The following is an 18,187-nucleotide window of genomic DNA, read 5'->3' on the forward strand; positions in this document are numbered from 1 at the left end:
TTGTCCAATAATATTAAGGACTCCCTGGATTGACCAATACATAAATGAATCAAAATACACAGACTCGCGTTGGGAGGCGGGCCAGGGGAGGTGACGGAGATTCCTGTGACCTAGGTCACCGCCCCGCCCAATCGGACGCCGCGGGATGGGCGTGACTTCGCGGAAGGAGCTGTAGGGGCCAATCGGAAGAGGGCATGGCAGCCATCGCCCAATAGACGCCGGAGGGGCGGGGCCAGGGGCAGGCACCGGCGTTCCCGAGGGTGGGGCCGAGGCAAGTGTCAGTCAGGCAGGGAACGCCGCTGGGGACGCGGAGACCCGGCGGCTGACGCGCGCGGGCTGCTACCGAGCCGTCCGCCCAAGATGGAGTTCCTCCTGGGGAACCCGTTCAGCACGCCGGTGGGGCAGTGCCTCGGTAAGGCCCCCACGGCGGCGCCCCGAGGCCTGGGCGGTGCTCCGCGCGTCCCTGCGCTGCGGGGCCCAGTCCTCCGCCCCGGCCCGGCCGCCGCTTTCCCAGCGGGCTCCCTGCCCTGGGCCCGCCCGGCGGAGCCGCCCTCGGCGGGGAGCGGGAGGCCGGGCGCGCTCCTGGGGAGGCTATCGGGGGCGGGGGCGGCCGTGCCGGCTAACGACCGGAGCCCCGGCCGGGGAGCCTTGCCGCCGACTCTCCCCGTGACCTTGTGCGAGTCGCTGCCCTGTCGGGTCTGGAGTTCCGTCTGTCAGAGGCGGGGGTCCTGATGTCCGTGGTGCTGCTGTCTGCACGGTGACTGTCGCTCCCCTGCGCTCTTGAGTCTGCCAGCGGTGAACCCTTCGGTGGCAGGTAGAGGGTTACTCGGCAGTTCTAATCCTGTGGGGGGCTCGGAAAGCCCGAGGTGCAGGTGAAGGACCACCAGAGGGCCCGCCCTATGGAATTTCCTTACTGAAAAAGCAACGTGCCTTTTCACCCAAGGTGGGCGCTCATGCCAAGTGTGATCAGTCTAGAATGTTGATTGGTTTCTTTTAAAACTGGGTTCCTCCTGGTTGGTGGAAGGACTGGTGACAGGTCTTTCATGAGCACGGACCTTTGGAGTCCTTATGGGCTTGGCTGGATTAGGCTGTAGTGATTTGTTTATTTCCTGCTTTACTTATAAATGTCCAGCTTACTTTTCAGCCTTTAGTGGGGCCTGTGAAATTATTGAGGCCTCTCGCGTTGGCTAACTGGCATTTGGGAGCCTTTCTTTTCTCTGTAGTGTAGCGTCTCTGATGAGGGGTGATGGGCCCTGGAGAGTGTTTCCCCACCTTTCTCGAGGCTCCCACCCCCGTTCTTCTTCCTCAGCTGCTCTTTCACTGCATCCATGTTCCAGAAACTCCTTTCTCAGTTGGGTATTGAATTCCAGTCAGCTATGAGAGGGAGCCAGTAAACTTGGGGAATTTTTTTTTCTTTTTCTTTTCTGTCTGCTTTACAGTAGGAGACTCTGTTACTACCTTTGAAATGCCAAGGTAGTTGATGAGGGGTATAAGTTAAAGGAGACTTTAAAACATACAAACGTAAGGGATGTACAGGTGTATAGCAAGGGGAAAGAGCATGATGCTTCTCTCAGGAAGACCTGAGTTGAATTTTGCTTCGCCCGATTCAACTGTGGGACCCGAGAAAATTGTGCGGCCCTTCTGAGCCTTAGTTTGCTTGGTGGGGGGCGGAGATTGATTCATCCCCACACTGGAGAGGCTGTGTGGGACAGCGGGCCCATCTGTGATCAGGCCCCGCGTCCACCGTCCTGTGGACAAAACACTTGACCATGAAGAGGATGGAGCCTCCTCATTGCCAGTTGGCCAGCAGGCCAGACCTCGGTAATTTCACAGCTCAGTTCAGATAAATGACTAGAGGCCAGAGTGAGTATCTAACGTGTCTTCTGTGCTGTTGTGACGGTGTAAAAGCGACCCTCACGGCATTTAGTGCTGTTAGTGTTCTTTTAAAGGTATGTGCTAGGGGGTTGGTGGGAGGGAGGGGGTGCAGAAATAAAACAACAGCGACAAAGCTAATGATCACGAGCAGAGGTATACCTCACGCGAAGCAGTTCCACAGCCATCACTTGCTCCTTACGGCTGCGCTGCAAAGTAAGCTTTATTGTCCTTCCCACTTTAGAGATGAGGAAACTGAGGCTCAGCGAGGTGGAAGGATGGCTCAGCCGGTCAGAGGGAGCTGGGATTTCATAGCCGTCCCGGTGCTCAAGGGGTTGAGGGGGTCAGGAGAGGGAACAGAGATGCGTGGGACAATGTCGACCGACAGGAGGCCACGCAGTGCCGGTGCTCGTGGGCACCGTGAGTGCTGTCAGGACGCCACTGCGCCCAGAGGAGCTGCGGCCTGCGCCTGGCGTCTTGGAGTCAGAGGGCCGTTGGTGAGGATGGGTGGGAACTGCACCGGCAGAGAAGAGGCCCCCTGTGCCTGGGGACAGGTGGAGGAGGCGGGCAGGGGGCGTGAGCACTTCAGTGGTCCCCAGTCCGCGTGGAGCAGAGGTGGCTGTGGGGAACAGGGGCAAGTTGGGTTTGGGCCCAGGATGGAGCCCTGTCCTGGGTGGGTGGCATCAAAGGCCACATTCTGTAGCTGACCACAACTGTTAGTCTCTCTGGACTTCATTTTCCTCACTCAGCAGCCGCTGCGGCTTCTACCTAAACCATTCCCTCAGTCCATTTCAGCAGGCGTTTTGAGTGCGTATTGGGTACCAGGCCCCAGGATACAGATATTAAAAAGCTGCTCGGAGGGGCCCTTCTGTAGCGGTAACGCACCCACCAAGGTGTCCTGAGCTGCAGAGCCTCAGGCTCACCGTCCGGGGGTCCGTAGAGCCGCGATTACCCCGCCTCGTGCCTGGCCTCACTCGAGCTCCCTGGCCATGTTCGGTCAAACGCGTGGTCTGCCCGTCGCAAGGCGGCGGCTAAGCTCCATCTGATGTGGTTACGTGCCTTCCCTGCATCCACGCTGCCCGTGGTCCTGGAAGGTGGCTCCCGAGTGGAGGGCACTGGTCAGAGCTAGGACGGGCCGCAGTGTGAGGGCCGAGAAGCGTGGAAGAAGGCGGAGTGCTTCCTCGTGCCGTCCGACTCTCTCCTCTGAAACAAGTTTCAAATGGTCCTGTCCTAATGGCTGTCGCATATGCGGAGTCCCCGAGCCAGGTCTATGGTGCTCTGCAGACGTGCACGGTTCTCCTTGTGTTGGCCGGAAAACGTTTTCAGATCGTCCTTTTCCAGGAGTGAAGTTTGGATTCATTTAGATGAAAAGATTGGTGAGTAGTTCGTTAATTGCACCCAGAGTATTGGGGGCAGGCTGGTAGCAGGAGGACCAGCGTTTCTCTGCTGCAGGGCTTGTGCCGTGGATTGGGTGATGTGGGGTCTGAACTGCCTCCTGGAGCTTCATGCATTCAGGGGCTCTGTATCGCCTCTCTTGTATACCAAGCGAAACGCTTACCAGGACGTTCAGTCCAGTAAAGGAGCTAAGACAGGGACCTAAATCAGGTAAGACAGAAAGCGTTGGCACAAGATTGGACAGATAAACAAAGTAAGGTAATGGAGGACAGAGGGGTCACCTCCAGCAGCAGTAATAACGGTTAAAGGTTTTTTGTTTTTTTAAAAAATTTTATTTTATTTATTTATTATTTTTGGCTGCGTTGGGTCTTCATTGCTGCACGTGGGCTTTCTCTAGCTGCAGCGAGCGGGGGCTACTCTTTGTTGCAGTGCGCGGGCTTCTCATTGCAGTGGCTTCTCTTGTTGCGGAGCACGGGCTCTTGGCGCACGGGCTTCACTAGTTGTTGCGCGCGGGCTTCAGTAGTTGTGGCTCGCGGGCTCTAGAGCGTAGACTCAGTAGTTGTGGTGCGCGGGCTTAGTTGCTCCGCGGCATGTGGGATCTTCCTGGACCAGCGACCGAACCCGTGTCCCCTGCATTGGCAGGCAGATTCTTAACCAATGCGCCACCAGGGAAGTCCCTAGTTAAAGGTTTTGCTTTTTTAAAATTGCGTACTGTTACCGTGTGCCGGAGACTGCAGTAGGTGCTTTGTGTATCTTGCAGTCCTTTAATTCTTAGAACAACACCGTGAGTGAGGTACTGTTATTATTTCCACTTTGCGGACAGGGACCCGGAGGCAGTGAGAGGGTCACACAGCTAGCAGCGAGGGAGCTGGAGTTGCAACCCAGCGTCCCAGCATTCTGGCTCTGGAGCTGCTGCCCTGGGGGGCAGGTGAGGAGGGGCACCTCGGGGGCAGGAGGAACCCAGCCCTCAGGGGGTGGGATTCGGCTCACGTAGGAGAGGAGAGGAGGCTCGGAGGGTGCTCTGAGCGAAGGCTGGGTGTGGAGGGGTGGTGGTAACGCCAGCCTGGGGAGCGGTGGTGGGCCAGGTGGACAGACATCAGGCCTGACTGACGAGGCTTCGAATGTAGGCCGTGTGGTTTGGCCTCTTTCATTGGTGGCACTGGGGAGCCATGGGTGATTTGTAGGGAGGGGAGTGGCACAGCTGTCATTACAGAGCTGGGAACATTTCCCCTTGGCAGCCCCCAAAAGGCCATTCCTCTCTGACCATCAGAGCCCCCGTGTGTGCAGAGCAGGGGTCCGATGGGGGAATCAGCACACACCATGCCAGTTCCCCGAGGTCCGGGGTTGGGCCCTTCCTGGAAGCCCCCGGTAGAGATGAGGGGTGCTGAGGTGGGTGGACGGAGCACGGGAAGAAGTGTGGGGTTCTGAGAGCATCTGTTCTTAACTGCCTGGATGGTTATAGAGCGCCGGCCCGCTCCCTGCCCCCCTGCTTCCCGCTCAGGAGGACAGGAGCTGAGAGGATGGCTCGTAGGGCTTGGCGGGAGGGCTGCCCTGCTTAGGGGGCGCTATGGGGCTGTTAACAGGCCCCATAGAACTGTGCTGTTAAGAAACAGTGCAGACCCGTGTAGAAAGCTTGAAACATACACGCAAATGCAAAGGGGGAAAAATCACCATCCTGTGCTTTCTTACAAACTCTTTGAGACTCTTCTCATTTCACAGAATAAGTAAAATAAGCAGAGTGCTTGTGTATTTGACCCTCTATTTTCTCAAGCCTTGGAGATGCAGTGTTGTGTAAGTGCTCTTAGCATATTTCTGGGCGGTACGCCTGCTTTTTTGTGGGGTGGATGTCAGCTGATGAAGGGGGTATAAACACAGTGCCCAGAGGGGCATCGGTTAAGCACTGTTGCTCTTGACCTAGCAGATAAGTCACTCAGAATTTTTAGGCTAACCTACTAGTCTGAAAAGAAAGAAAGAACGTTCAGACTTTTTTTTGGTGACTCAGCTTGTTATGGCCAGGAGAAGGGCCTGTTAAAAACCAGCCTCAGACTTGGTGCGTATTTCAGTGCTCCCTCCAACCCTCCTGACCTAGAAGAATTTCCGATCTCCTCCATCCAGTCCTGGCTGTCAGCACTTGCCTCCTCCTCCAGGCAGCCTTCCTAGACCAGCCTGTTTGTGGTGCTGTCTCTTCTCTGAACTCACCGTGTGTGTTATCCGAGGCATTCACTTGGCTCTGCCCTCACCCTCCAGGGTTTGTGAAGACTAGCGGAGAGAACGTGTGTGGGTCCCCAGCACAGCTAACATACTCTTGCCTCCTCCTGCTGTGCTGTTTCCTGTTGTTTGTCTTGCGTCCTGTCCTGTTTATTGCCTTATCTTCTTCAGGGCAGGATGTGTACCTTCTGTTTCCCCGTGACCTTCACAGCACGTGGTACAGTCTGCTCTGCACAGTTACTCACTCCAAAGGTTCCTTTCTATCAATGTTATTATTATTATTTTTTTAGCATCTTTCAAAGCTAAAAATAGTAGCCATCATTTACTGGCCCTTCACCACGTGCCAGGCACCCTGCGAAGTGCTGTACAAACGCTATCTCATTCAACATTTTTTTCTCAGGAAACTCCATGAAGTCAGGGGTGTCATGTCCATTTTACAGGTGAGGACCGGAGGCTTAGAGGAGTTAAGCAACTTGCCCAGGGCTGAGCCGTGCTCCACACCCAGGGCCTGAGCTCCAGGGCTTCGTCCTGTTGCCCCGTAGACGGCAAGCCTGGCCTGGAGCCTGTAGACAAGAGGTGGCCTTCGCTGATCCACTGTGAGTTCCAGAGCCTTCTAGGTGCCCTTTGCCTGCTTGTTCTCTTCCACCACGGGCACTGTGTTTTGGCTGGAGACAGCCCCGTCTCTGCCTCTGTGAGCAGCTGCCTGCGTGTGGGTCCACTGACTGGACACGGGGAAGGGTGTGTGTGACAAAAATGCTGCTCCGTCGCTTCTCACAGGGTCCTTAAGGCGATCACTGAGACACTGTATGTAAAAGCAAAATGTGTTACTATGTTATAGTATTTCCCACACACCTTCTAGACTCGTCTTCCATGAGGGCACTCGTTTTTATTTGTAGCTGTTTATTTACTTTTTAAAAATTGTAGAAAAACACACATAGCAGAAAATTTACCATTCTGACCGTTTCAGAATGTTCAGTGGCATTCAGTACATTCACTTTGTTGTGCAGCCATCACCAGCATCCATTTCCAGAGCTTTTCTCATCTTGCCCAACTGAAGCTCTGTCCCCATTAAGCACCAACTCCCCTCCTCTCCCCCCAGGCCCTGATGCCCCCGACCCTTCCACTTCGCATGAATCTCACGACTCCAGGGGCCTCACGTGAATGGAGTCATGCAGTGCTTGTCCTATGCCTGGCTTGTTTACTCAGCAAGATTCACCCATGTTGGAGCAGGTGTCAGAGTTTCCTTTCCTTTCTTTCTTTTTTTTTTTTGTGGCACACGGGCCTCTCACTGCTGTGGCCTCTCCCGTTGCGGAGCACAGGCCCCGGACGCGCAGGCTCAGCGGCCATGGCTCACGGGCCCAGCTGCTCCGCGGCATGTGGGATCCTCCCGGACTGGGGCACGAACCCGTGTCCCCTGCATCGGCAGGCGGACTCTCAACCACTGCGCCACCAGGGAAGCCCTTCTTTCTTTTGAAGGCTGAGTAATACTCCATTGTGTGTATAGAACACATTTTGTGTATCTATTCATCCACCTTTGAGTTGCTTCTACCTTTGGGCGGTCGTGAATACTGCTGCTGTGAACATGGGTGTGCAAATATCCCATGTTTGTGTTCGTGTCCTTGCATTCAATTCTTTTGGATATAAACCCAGAGGTGGAATTGCTGGGTCATGTGGTCATTCTGTTTTCAATATTTGGAGGGAGAACCGCCATGCTCTTTTCCACAGCAGCTGTACCGTTTTACATCCCCACTAGCTGTGCATAGGGTTCCAGTTTCTTCACATTCTCCCCAAAACTTGTCATTTATTTATTTTTTTAAGTAGCCATCCTAATGGCTGTGAAGTGTTTTCTCACTGTAGTTTTGAGTTGATACCGAGCATCTTTTCATGTGCTGATTGGCCATTTGTGTATCTTTGGAGAAATGTCTACTCACATCCTTTGCACATTTTTTAATCAGGTTGGTTTTGTTGTTGAGTTTTAGGAATTCTCTCTATATGTTGGATATTGACCTCTTATTAGATATTAGATTTTCTCCCCAGGGGGAGAAAATATTGCCTCTTTACTCTGTTGCTTGGGTCCTTTGATGAAACCCAGCGTATCTGTTTTTTCTCTTGTTGCCTGTGCCTCTGGTGTCCTGCCCTGATTCTCAGAAGAGTCTGACACGTGCCCTGAGGACAGGCAGGGTGACGCGGGCTGTGCTGGTCGGCCTCACTCCTCACCAGGTGCCGGCTGAGGGCCCCACAGGCAGCAGCCCCGCGAGGCAGGCGCAGTCACTCACGTCTGGTAGAGAAGGAGACAGGCTCAGCAGGCGAGTCCCTCCCGGAGGCCTGGGGTAACAAGGGGCAGCGCAGGGACTTGCACCAGGCCTGTGGGCTCCAGAGCCAGGGCCCTTACCCACTCAACCGGAGTTGTCTGTGGGGTTGAGTAGATGCACTTAGGGCTGAAAATCTGGAAATAGTCGTCTCAAGTTCAGATCGGCCTTAGCATTACTCGCTGTTCACCCGGTTCCAGTGCGAGTCGGTGCAGAGTGTCCTTGTCACCCCTGTTTCCAGAGAGTTCGGTGAGAGGCAGTGCACCAAGACTCTCACTGTGGATTTTCCTTTCTCTTCGGATGTGCTTTGGATCCACAGTGTCAGGAGGAGGAAGAGGGATGAATAGATGCCAGGTTCTCCAGTGGCCAGCTTTCTTTTCAGGCATCACCAGCTGCTGTTTTAATCAGGATTGAAGCGCAGGCCTTGTAGTCTGGGGGGCACGTCCAAAATTCTGTTTGAGGTTTTGGTTTAAAGTGGAGGTTGATGGAGAGAGCCTGGTCCCTCCTCTCAGGGAACTGGGCCTCTGAGAGCTGGGAACAAGGCCAGGGCCCGGAAGCGATGCTGCTACGTTCTCTGCCGCTACACACGGGCTCCCGGCGTGGCGTTGTCACTGTGGGAAACACGGCCTGGGGAGGGTGCTGCCTGGTGTCGGAAGGCGGAGTTAACTCCGGAAACTTCAACCAGCGATTCCAGGAACCACTGAATTCTGGCTGGAAGGGCCTTCGTGGCATTTGATCCAAACCCCTCACCACTACCGTTGAGGAAACTGAGGCCCAGATAGGCTAGGTCTGTGCTGTTTCTACCCCAACAATTCTTTTTGTTTTTTGTTTTGTTTTGGGGGTTTTTTTTTTGGCTACACAGCGCAGCATGCGGGATCTTAGTTCCCCGACCAGGGATGGAACCCGTGCCCCCTGCAGTGGAAGCACGGAGCCCTAACCACTGGACTGCCAGGGCAGTCCCTACCCCAACAACACTTCTGACACCAAATGTGTGGGTTTTTTCTGGATGCTAGCCAATTCTGACACCAACTGGCATCCCCAATCCAATCCGATTCGATTCACTTCGACCTGCCTGCCTGCCTGGGGTTGTTGCAGGACCGCAGGGAAACGGCTCAGCCCCACGAGACCGCCGCACTTCAGACACCAGCACCTCTGACCAGCTGGCTGTAAATTGGGGGTGTTCCTGTGACCCCCTCTTCAGGTTTGAGAATTTGCTAGCTTAGCTCACAAGACACGGGAAAACACGTTACTTGGTTTTCAGGGTAAGTCCGTCACATCATGAATGACTCCAGCTCACGAAGATGAAAACTTTTGTTTTGTTTCAAAGTTAACCACGTTTAGTCTAATCACATGGGACTATTTAGTTCCCGGTTTGGTGGTTGATAAAGTTAGCTCATAAACTCCCCTTTGCTCTTCTGTTTTTCCTGCTCTCTCTGGCTTCCATCCAGAACAGAGGAGCTGCTCCCAGACAGGACTCAGGAGGGCCGGGGCTGGCCGGCGCCCCGCTGCTGATTTGCTGTGTGACTCTGGAAAGGTCACGTCCGACCGTTAACTCCTGTGATGAGGGCGAGTTGAACAAGTTCATTTCCACGCCTGAAGCTTAAGGCCTAAATCAAAGTAGCTTTCAGTTTTTCTTCAGACCTTTAGCCTCCATAACTCAGCCTCAAGGGCACAGAACAACTCTCTGCATACTTAAAAAAAAATTATGGTAAAATATACATAACACAAAATTCACCATCTTCACCATTTTTCAGTGAACAGTTGAGTGGCATTAAGTCCATTCACCTGGTTGTTCAGCCATCACCACCATCATCTCTAGAACTCTTTACATCTTGTAAATCCGACACTGTCCCCATTAAACAGTAACTCCTATTCTCCCTCCCCCAGCCCCTGGCACCCCCCTTCTACTTTCTGTCTCTATGAATTTGACGACTCCAGGAACCTCATATAGGTGGAATCAGACAGTATTTGTCTTTTTGTGACTTGCTAATTTTACTCAGCAGAATGTCTTTAAGATTCACCCATGTTGGAGCAGGTGAAAAGAATCTTTCTTCTTTTTTTTTGCGGCACACGGGCCTCTCACTGTCGTGGCCTCTCCCATTGCAGAGCACAGGCTCCGGACGCGCAGGCTCAGCGGCCATGGCTCACGGGCCCAGCTGCTCCGCGGTGTGGGATCCTCCCAGACCAGGGCACGAATCCGCGTCCCCTGCATCAGCAGGCGGACTCTCAACCACTGCGCCACCAGGGAAGCCCTCTCCTTTCTTTTTAAGGCTGAATAGTACTCCATTGTACGTATAGGCCATGTTTTGTGTATCTACACATCTATCTTTGGACACTTGGGTTGCTTCCACGTTTTGGCTGTCGTGATTAATGCTGCTGTGAACATGATGTACAGATTTCTCTTTAAGATCCTGCTTTCAATTCTTTTGAGTATATACCCAGCAGTAGAATTGCTGTCTCGTATGGTCATGTGGTAGTTGTATTTTTAATTTTTTTAGGAACCTCCGTACTGTTTCCATAGTGGCTGCCCCATTTCCCATCCCCACTCACGGTGCACGAGGGTTCCAGTTTCTCCACATCCTCGCTGATACTTTATGTTCTGGTTTTTTGATAGCAGTCATCCTGAAGGGTGTGAAGAGGTTGCATACTTTTTGGGGTGTATTATTAAGCTCCCGGGAGAGTTGGGGAGCCAGCGCCACGAGGCGCCCTTCCCTCAGCTCAGAGGCTCCCTCCACAGTCGGATCTGTGCCAGGATGGACACGTGAAGAAAGTTCCGGGGAGTGATTGGGACACCTGCGGCGAGGACCATGGTGGCCCTGGGATCGGGGGGCGTCTGAGTAAGGTGGCATCGAGCCTGCCTCTCGGGAGGAGCTGGAGAGGCAGAGCAGAGAGCCGTACGTGGGGGCCAGGGCGGAGGAAAGGCCCAGAGGTGGGTGGTGTGCCCGGCAGCTGGGGGCGCTCCCCCGGGAGCGGGCCGCCGACCACCGGGGACTGGCGGGCAGTCACACTGAGTCAGTGCTCTGAGGGTCTCGTGCCCCAGCTTGCCTGCTCCCTGTTCTAATTCGGTGAGGGGGGCCTCGGCCGGGGCCTTAGGGAGGCAACAGGATCCAGCTAGAATAACCTGGCTTTGATTTCACTGTCCTTGTTTATTTTCGTTATTTTTATGTTACTTCGGATTAATGCCAGATGAATTTGCGTGAGAGAAGGGCGCCTCGTGGCGCTGGTTCCCCAAGTCCCCCGGGAGCCCCCGAGGGCCGGGCCGTTCCCCCCACCTGCACCCAGCCCTCCCTCCTGGTCCTGCCGGGCCGGGTGCTGGGAAGCATGGCCAGTGCACTGGGCCCTGCTGGCGGGCAGGCCGCACCGCCCCTCCCGGCGCTGGGAGAGGCAGGTGGGGCCCCGAGGGGCGGGCTGGAGTGTGCCCTGACAGCATCTGAGCAAGGACCTCTGCACATGCCCCTCGGCTTCCGCCTGCTTAGGCTTCACCTGCTCTTTGGGACAGTCCACCCTCACGGCCCCCCCGCCCCCGCCCCGCCCGGCATTTCCACCCCTGCGTGGCATTGCCACAGGGGGTGGGAGGACAGGCCTGGCTCTGTCCTCCCACCCCCTCCCCAGGATCAGCGTGACCGCATCTCATGGCCTGGCTGGTGTGGGCGGCAGGTTATGCGGGGAGATGTAGCTGCTGGGGGGGACCAGGCCCTGCGCCCAGCCCACTCTCGGCAGGGGCACATGGACCAAGCGGAAAGTCCGGGGCTGTGCCCTGGGGCTGCGCCCGCTCTGCAAAAGGGGCACTTTTTTGTAATTTGCTCAGCACTCCCCGTGGGCTGGCTGGAGAGCCGTGGCCCACACCCACCCCCTAGGTAAGGGCTGGGGGCATCCATCCTGGTGTCCATCCTGCTGGCATGATAATGTGCGTGGCTTTCCTTCTCTTCTCTGTCCTCCAAGTTCTCTGTAATTAATTTTTTTAAGTGGAAAAACCCAGAGTCCTCCATTTCGTGAAGATTACTTGGGATCTAGTTTTGTGCGGTGCCGAATCAGAGCCACAGAAAATCTCCGTGGACTATTAAGGGGTCACTTTTGCTCCTAAAATATCAACATTGACTAAGGTTTACAGGCTAAAAGAAGAGGGAGGGACTTCCCTGGTGGTCCAGTGGTTGAGAATCCGCCTTCCGGTGCAGGAGATGCGGGTTCGAGCCCTGGTCAGGGAACTAAGATCCCGCGTGCCGGGGGGCAGCTGAGCCCATGTGCCGCAACTAAGACCTGACACAGCCAAAAATAAAAATTAATTAATTAATTAAAAAATTTTTTTTTAAAAATAGAGGGAAAATGGGCGAGTGTGTGCTGAAGCTTGATAATGAGTTTGCTCTGCTGTGATGTGGGCCTGTCCCCTTCTCAGCGCACGTCCGTGGTTTGCGGCAGAATTAGCTCTTTATTGTCTAGTGGAGTCCAACTGGTGTTGGGCATTGAAATCCATGTTTATTTACGTTCGTGTGTGTGTGTGTGTCCTTTCAGAGAGCTGTTCATTCCCAGCTTGACACTGTTTTCTATCCTGTGCCCAGAGATTTCTGAGCCATGTATACATATATATATAAATGTATATATATATATATATATATATTTTTAAAATTTATATATATGTATTTTTTGCGGTACACGGGCCTCTCACTGTTGTGGCCTCTCCCGTTGCGGAGCACAGGCTCCGGACGCGCAGGCTCAGTGGCCATGGCTCACGGGCCCAGCCGCTCCGCAGCATGTAGTATCTTCCCGGACCAGGGCACGAACCCGTGTCCCCTGCATCGGCAGGCGGACTCTCAACCACTGCGCCACCAGGGAAGCCCTATATTTTTAATATATGTTAAATCATTCATCAGGGAACGTGTGTATGCTGAAACATTGGTAGCCACCTCCCTTACAATTTGACTCTTTCTACCCAGTTTTTAACTGTGTTCATCCTATGGGCACTGTTTCTTGGCTAACGAGATAAAGTCATCTTTGAAAGGAAAGCTAAAGACTCTTGCATTACCTTTTTCTCCTTTAAATCCACCCTTTGGTATTTGCAAAGGTCAGATGAGCGATTCTGGCGTCCGTGGCCCTGATGAATGGGAAACCGTACGTTCCCATTGGCCTCTGAGGATGAGGGATTACTGCGGTGGCCGAGGCATCTGCTGTAATGTCAGGAGCGCGGCGATGGGAATGGCAGGAGCAGCAGGCGCATGAAAAATGCAGGAAGAGGGAAGCTCCTCTCCGCTTGCAACCACGCGGACACCTCTGAGCATTTGTTCTCCTCCGTTAAACCTTGTGGCTGAGAATCAAGTACGGGGGGCACGAGTGCCCCCGTCCTGAGAGGCTGCCCGCGCATCAGCCTGTTTGCGTTCAGCGTTCGCCCCCGTGGGGGATGTCGGCTTTATTCTAAGTTAAATAAAAATCATCATGTTGGCGCCTAGATTTTCGCGGGAGAAGCAGGTGCTGTGCGTTGGGAGAGTAATGAATACGGCGTCTCTACCCTCTCCCAGGAGCAGATGGTCTGCGTCAGTTCATTTTGTGACCTTTCTTTGCTTCTAAGACACCAAATCTCTGATCCCACGGATCATAAATATTCTTTAGGTTTGCAGGCACGGAGGTAAGGGGAGCAGCAAGCTGTCGCTATCGTTTTCCATTTGTCTGGCACCTTTGGAAGGAACTCATTACAGCATGTTTAGGCCCCGCGTAAGCCTGCTGCAGCCATGGGCTTTACGGACACGTGAAGGGCGCTGCAGCCAGGCTGTCTCAGCCAAGGTCGGGAAGGAGCCCTCTGCTCAGCGTCCTGCCGTCCTCACCTCTCCACTCACTGGGCAGCCCTCCCAGCAGCCGGCACAGCGCCCGCCCATCTACCCAGGGCCGCGGTTTTTTTTTTTTTTGCAGTACGCGGGCCTCTCACCGTTGTGGCCTCTCCCGTTGCGGAGCACAGGCTCCAGATGCACAGGCTCAGCGGCCATGGCTCACAGGCCTAGCCGCTCCACGGCATGTGAGATCTTCCCGGACCGGGACACAAACCCGTCTCCCCTGCATGGGCAGGCGGACTCTCAACCACTGCGCCACCAGGGAAGCCCAGAGCCGCGTTTTTAAAGTCACTAATCGTGATAACGGCCACCTCATCTTGATCGCCCATTGTATTGGGGGGGGCCATCAGGGGTGGCCTCGCCCTGCCCCAGAACCCGCATTCTCGCAGGAGGCAGACCAGAAATAAGAGCAGTCTGGGGGGTCCTGACAAGAGGAGTGTGCGCTGTGCTGGGCTCAACAGGAGGTGCTCCCAGAGCTGGTCCCCCGCAGGGTTGTATGGATTGAGGGGGGTGCTGGGGGAGGACACAGTTCTGGGTGTCCGCGGGGGCCTGGTTCGGGGGCGGACAGTCACCCTGGGTGTCGGGCTGGAGGGCGTGGACCTCGTCTGGAGTCAAGGGGGAAGCCTGGCAAATGAACTTACTACAAAATAGAAATAGAGTCACAGAGGTAGAAAACAAACTTATGGTTACGGGGAGGGGGAGGGGGAGGGGGAGGGGCGGGGGGATAAGCTGGGAGATTGGGATTGACATGTACACACTACTGTATATAAAATAGGTAACTAATAAGGACCTGCCGTAGAGTACAGGGAGCTCTACTCAATACTCTGTAATGACCTAGATAGGAAAAGAATCTAAACAAGAGTGGATACATGCATGTGTGTAACTGATCCACTTTGCTGTACCCCTGAAACTAACACAACATTGTACATTAACTGTACTCCAATAAAAAATTTTTTAAAAAGTGGTGGGGGGGGCTTGGGGTGGTTTTGAATGCGTGGGGGGACCACGTGGCCAGGCTTCTGTTTGGGGAAGAGCATCCTGGGCGATGTGGAGGGTGGGCTGTGGGAAGAGGGCTGCAGGGGTGACGCCAGCGAGGGCCGAGAGCCCCTGTCCCGCTCCGGCTCTCACTGCCTTCTCCTCCTTCCGTCTCTCATGACTCCATCCTCCTTCCCGTCACCCAGAGCCTCTCCACACCCCAGTAGTCCTGCTTCCCTTCTGACACCTCCCGGGACCCCTGGGGCAGGGGCTCACCCTTCCCCAGCCCCCCTACAGCAGCCTGGGCTTCCACCACGGGACCCTCAGTGGAGACCACCTTGCTCTCGACTCCCCGGTTCGGGCATGGGCAGTCCCCTGGGGCTGGGCCCTGTGGGTAGAAGAGGGGGCGGGGGCTACAGAGCAATTATCACAGCGGATCTGAGGGGACTCAGAACTGGGGGACAGCACACCTCAGTTTGAGAGCCTCCTCCGCCTTACACATTCTCCAGGAGATGAGGCGATCTTTTTGGTGTTTACTTTTTCCTGGGGAAGATTTCAAACATAAAAATAGGGAAAACAGTGTAATGAGCTTCTACGTTCCCCATGACTCAGCTTCCCCAAGTCCTCGGCGTCTGGCTGAGCCGACCTAGTCTCATGGACTCGGCTCGCCTCATTATGTGGAAGCAGATTCCATGTCTCCTGTCATTGTGACCGTGCGCGTCTCTGAAAGGTCAGGGCTTTTGGCTGAAGCCCGGGAGCCTGGACTCCCTGAGCCCGGCCTTCTTGCCTGCCCGGTGGGTGAGGACGCCTCGCCCAGGGCTGCTGGGCACGGGGTCGCTCGGGAGGCCTTTGCCAGAACCCATACAGCTCCTTTTCTCCACGACCTGCTTCGCACCCGGCACCATCACAGCCTGGGGGCGGGCGAGACCCGGGCCTGTTCTCGGCCCCAGCGCTCACCACCGTGCTTGGGGCAGTGGCTTAGGCTGGGCCTCTGTGTCCTCATCTTTAAAAATGGGGCAGTCGGAGCTCCCTCATAGGCTGGGTTTAAGGTTTAAAGGAGACAATGTGTTATGTGTCCGTCCATGATAAGCTCAGTACACGGTAGCTTGTATTGTAAACATTCTTTCGGTAATACACCCTGCAGCATATTAGCCGCTATCCCTGTTTTACAAATGAAGCAACGGAACCTTAACACCAAGATTAAGTCACGTGCCTGCGCTCCTGGGGCGAGTGAATTATAGAGCCAGGGGTCTGAGCCCAGGTCTGACTCCCCCACGGCCCCCCTTTGTTATGGCTAATTCTTTATTGAACCGTGCTCGGCGGCCTCGAGGAAAAGAACGTGCTGGTCTTGGATCAGCAGACCAAGGTCATGCGGTCCTGCCTCTGTCTGATGTTCCAGCCAGCGCAGTCTCCTAGCACCTGACAGCACATGCAGGTTCTCCCCAGACCCCTCGCCCGTATCCTCCGCCTTCTTCCCGCTTCTCCGTTGTTAGCGCCAGTCAGCCCCGCAGTGCAGAGAAACGGGGCGGGCCAGGGAAGACAGTTCAGGTCAAACACGGGCACGTCAGCTCTTTTGTGCTGAGTTTTAGTGGAAAGAGGCAAGCTTTAAAGGGCAGTGAGGGTCGTTGGTCACCTGCAGATGTTTGTTTTCCAGTCCGCCGAGATAGTGAGGGGCGGACAGGACAGATTTATCCGTTTCAACTGTAAAACTGATGGGAACGGAAAATGTGAAGTAAATGTGGCAGAGCTGGACATCAAACTCAGGCCCGGCCGGTCTCTTCGGTCCACGGTGCCTCGGGCCACGCAGGCAGAGACCCTGGGGGCAGGTGAGAAACACTGCCGACAGGTGACCCACTGGCTCGGAACCCTCCTCTGGAAGATCCGGTCCAGTTCTGGCTTAATGGGAGTCAGCGTCACTGGGCCAGGACTCAGCTTCCTGTCTGGCTCTCCACACCTGTTCAGTGAGGTTCTCCGTTACCCAAACGCGCAAGCCAGGCAGATGAGCGAGTTGTCTGTAGCTGTCGGAGGGCAGAGCGCGGACTTGGGCATGTTTAGGCCACGGCCAGGCCTCTTCCTGCGCGTCCACCGTGGCCGCTGGGCCTCCGTCAGTGAGCAGCAGAATCGCCGGGGACCCGTGGCTCCTCCCAGGTGCTCAGCCTGCCCGGGGAAGAAGTGGCAGTTAGCAAAGGTGGAGGACGGCCTCTCACTGGAGAAATGATCTTCTCTGTGGGTGTGAGTGCGTTCTGGGGTGTCACATCTGGAACACCAACCTTCAGTGGTGTAGTTTCCCCAAATCAAACGCTAGAACAGATTTTAGGGGAAGGTGGAGAGTCCCAGTGGTACAGATCTTACAGGTATGACTTGCAAGCCCCGTGGAGGAGCCTGCCCTTTGGGTAGGAAAGCAAAACCGGTTACTTCACTGCTGGAATGACAGCCTGGCTTTCTTGGGGTCCAGCCAAGAAAACAATTTATGAGACTGACCCCTATGCTTAACCAGCTAAAGCTTTGGGCTGAAATCCAGAATTCTTATTATGGGAAGTGGAGTTAAAATTGTTCCCTCTGAAACCCAGTGGCTGTTTATTTGATTAGCGAGGTCGCTCCAATGACAGCTGTGGAGCCCAGTCTTTAATTAGGAGAAGAATTTGCCCTGAACTTCATCAGAATGGCATTTCTGAGGGCCTCCATTGTTTTCCTTCCTGGCTTCTTCCAGCCTCGCCTTAGGCCCAGTCTTCATCCAGGGTCAGAGCTTGTTTCTTCCCCGACGCTCCATTCCACACACTGTTAGCAGCCCCGGCCCCTCTGCCTGCACAAGCTGGGGGGCTGCTTCTGGAGCCCAGGGTCCGCATGAGGCCTGCGTGCGTTTGTTGCATGAAGTTGGGTAAAGCTGCCGAGTCTGGAGCGCCTTTGTTGCAGCCACGTGCTACTGCAAGTGCTCTGCACGTGTAAGCGCATCTCATCTCAGTGACAAGCAGGTGAAGCAGAATCTGAAACATCCGGTTTCACAGGTGAGGATGCTGAGGGGCAGAGGTGACGCAGCTGGTTAGTGACGTGCCCCCTGCGGAGCCTAGCACACCGCAGCACTCAGTGGAAGTTTATCGAGCCGTGCATCTTCCGCGCCTAAACGTCCCTGACGTTTATCATCTGCCCTCCAGTTGTTTTGTTTGTTTGTTGTTTTTGTTTTGGCCGCACTGTGCAGCTTGTGCAACCTTAGTTCCCAGACCAGGGATCGAACCCAGGCCCCGGCGGTGAGAGTACAGAGTCTTAAATACTGGACCGCTAGGGAATTCCCTCTGCCCTCTAGGTTTTACTTTAACTTTTCTCTGAGAATATTGAATGTATCAATCTTATCTTCAAATCTGGGTTTACTTTTTAAACTTTGTGTTATGGAAAAATTTAAGCATGTGCAAAAAAAGAGAATAGTATAATGAAGCTCCACTTAACCCTTTATATAACTTCAGCAGTTATCGACTCACGGCATATTTTGTCAATATGCCCATCTACTCGCTCTCCTGGCCTGTATTATTTTGAAGTAAATCCCCCAAATCATAGTATTTCAGCCATATATTTTCAGTGTGTATCTCTATAAGAAAATAAACTCTTTTAAAAACAACC

The 18,187-nt window shown here is 54.4% G+C and overlaps 1 protein-coding gene across 7 annotated transcripts in view; it reads left to right on the forward strand.

Moving 5' to 3' along the window:
- Positions 1-252: 252 nt before the first annotated feature.
- TOM1L2 (target of myb1 like 2 membrane trafficking protein) overlaps positions 253-18,187 on the forward strand; it is an 83,083-nt gene continuing 65,148 nt past the window's right edge. For 4 of the 7 annotated variants that reach the window (XM_049701990.1, XM_004266774.4, XM_033422689.2 and 1 more), the window contains exon 1: positions 254-412. In XM_049701990.1, coding sequence (XP_049557947.1) covers positions 361-412 — 52 coding nt within the window. In that variant the 5' untranslated portion in view covers positions 254-360. Of the gene's footprint in view, positions 413-18,187 lie in introns of all 7 variants that reach the window. The other 3 variants (XM_033422683.2, XM_049701989.1, XM_049701991.1) reach the window with 2 other exon arrangements.

The sequence above is a fragment of the Orcinus orca genome, chromosome 19, assembly GCF_937001465.1.
Source record: "Orcinus orca chromosome 19, mOrcOrc1.1, whole genome shotgun sequence".
Classification (NCBI taxonomy): domain Eukaryota; kingdom Metazoa; phylum Chordata; class Mammalia; order Artiodactyla; family Delphinidae; genus Orcinus; species Orcinus orca.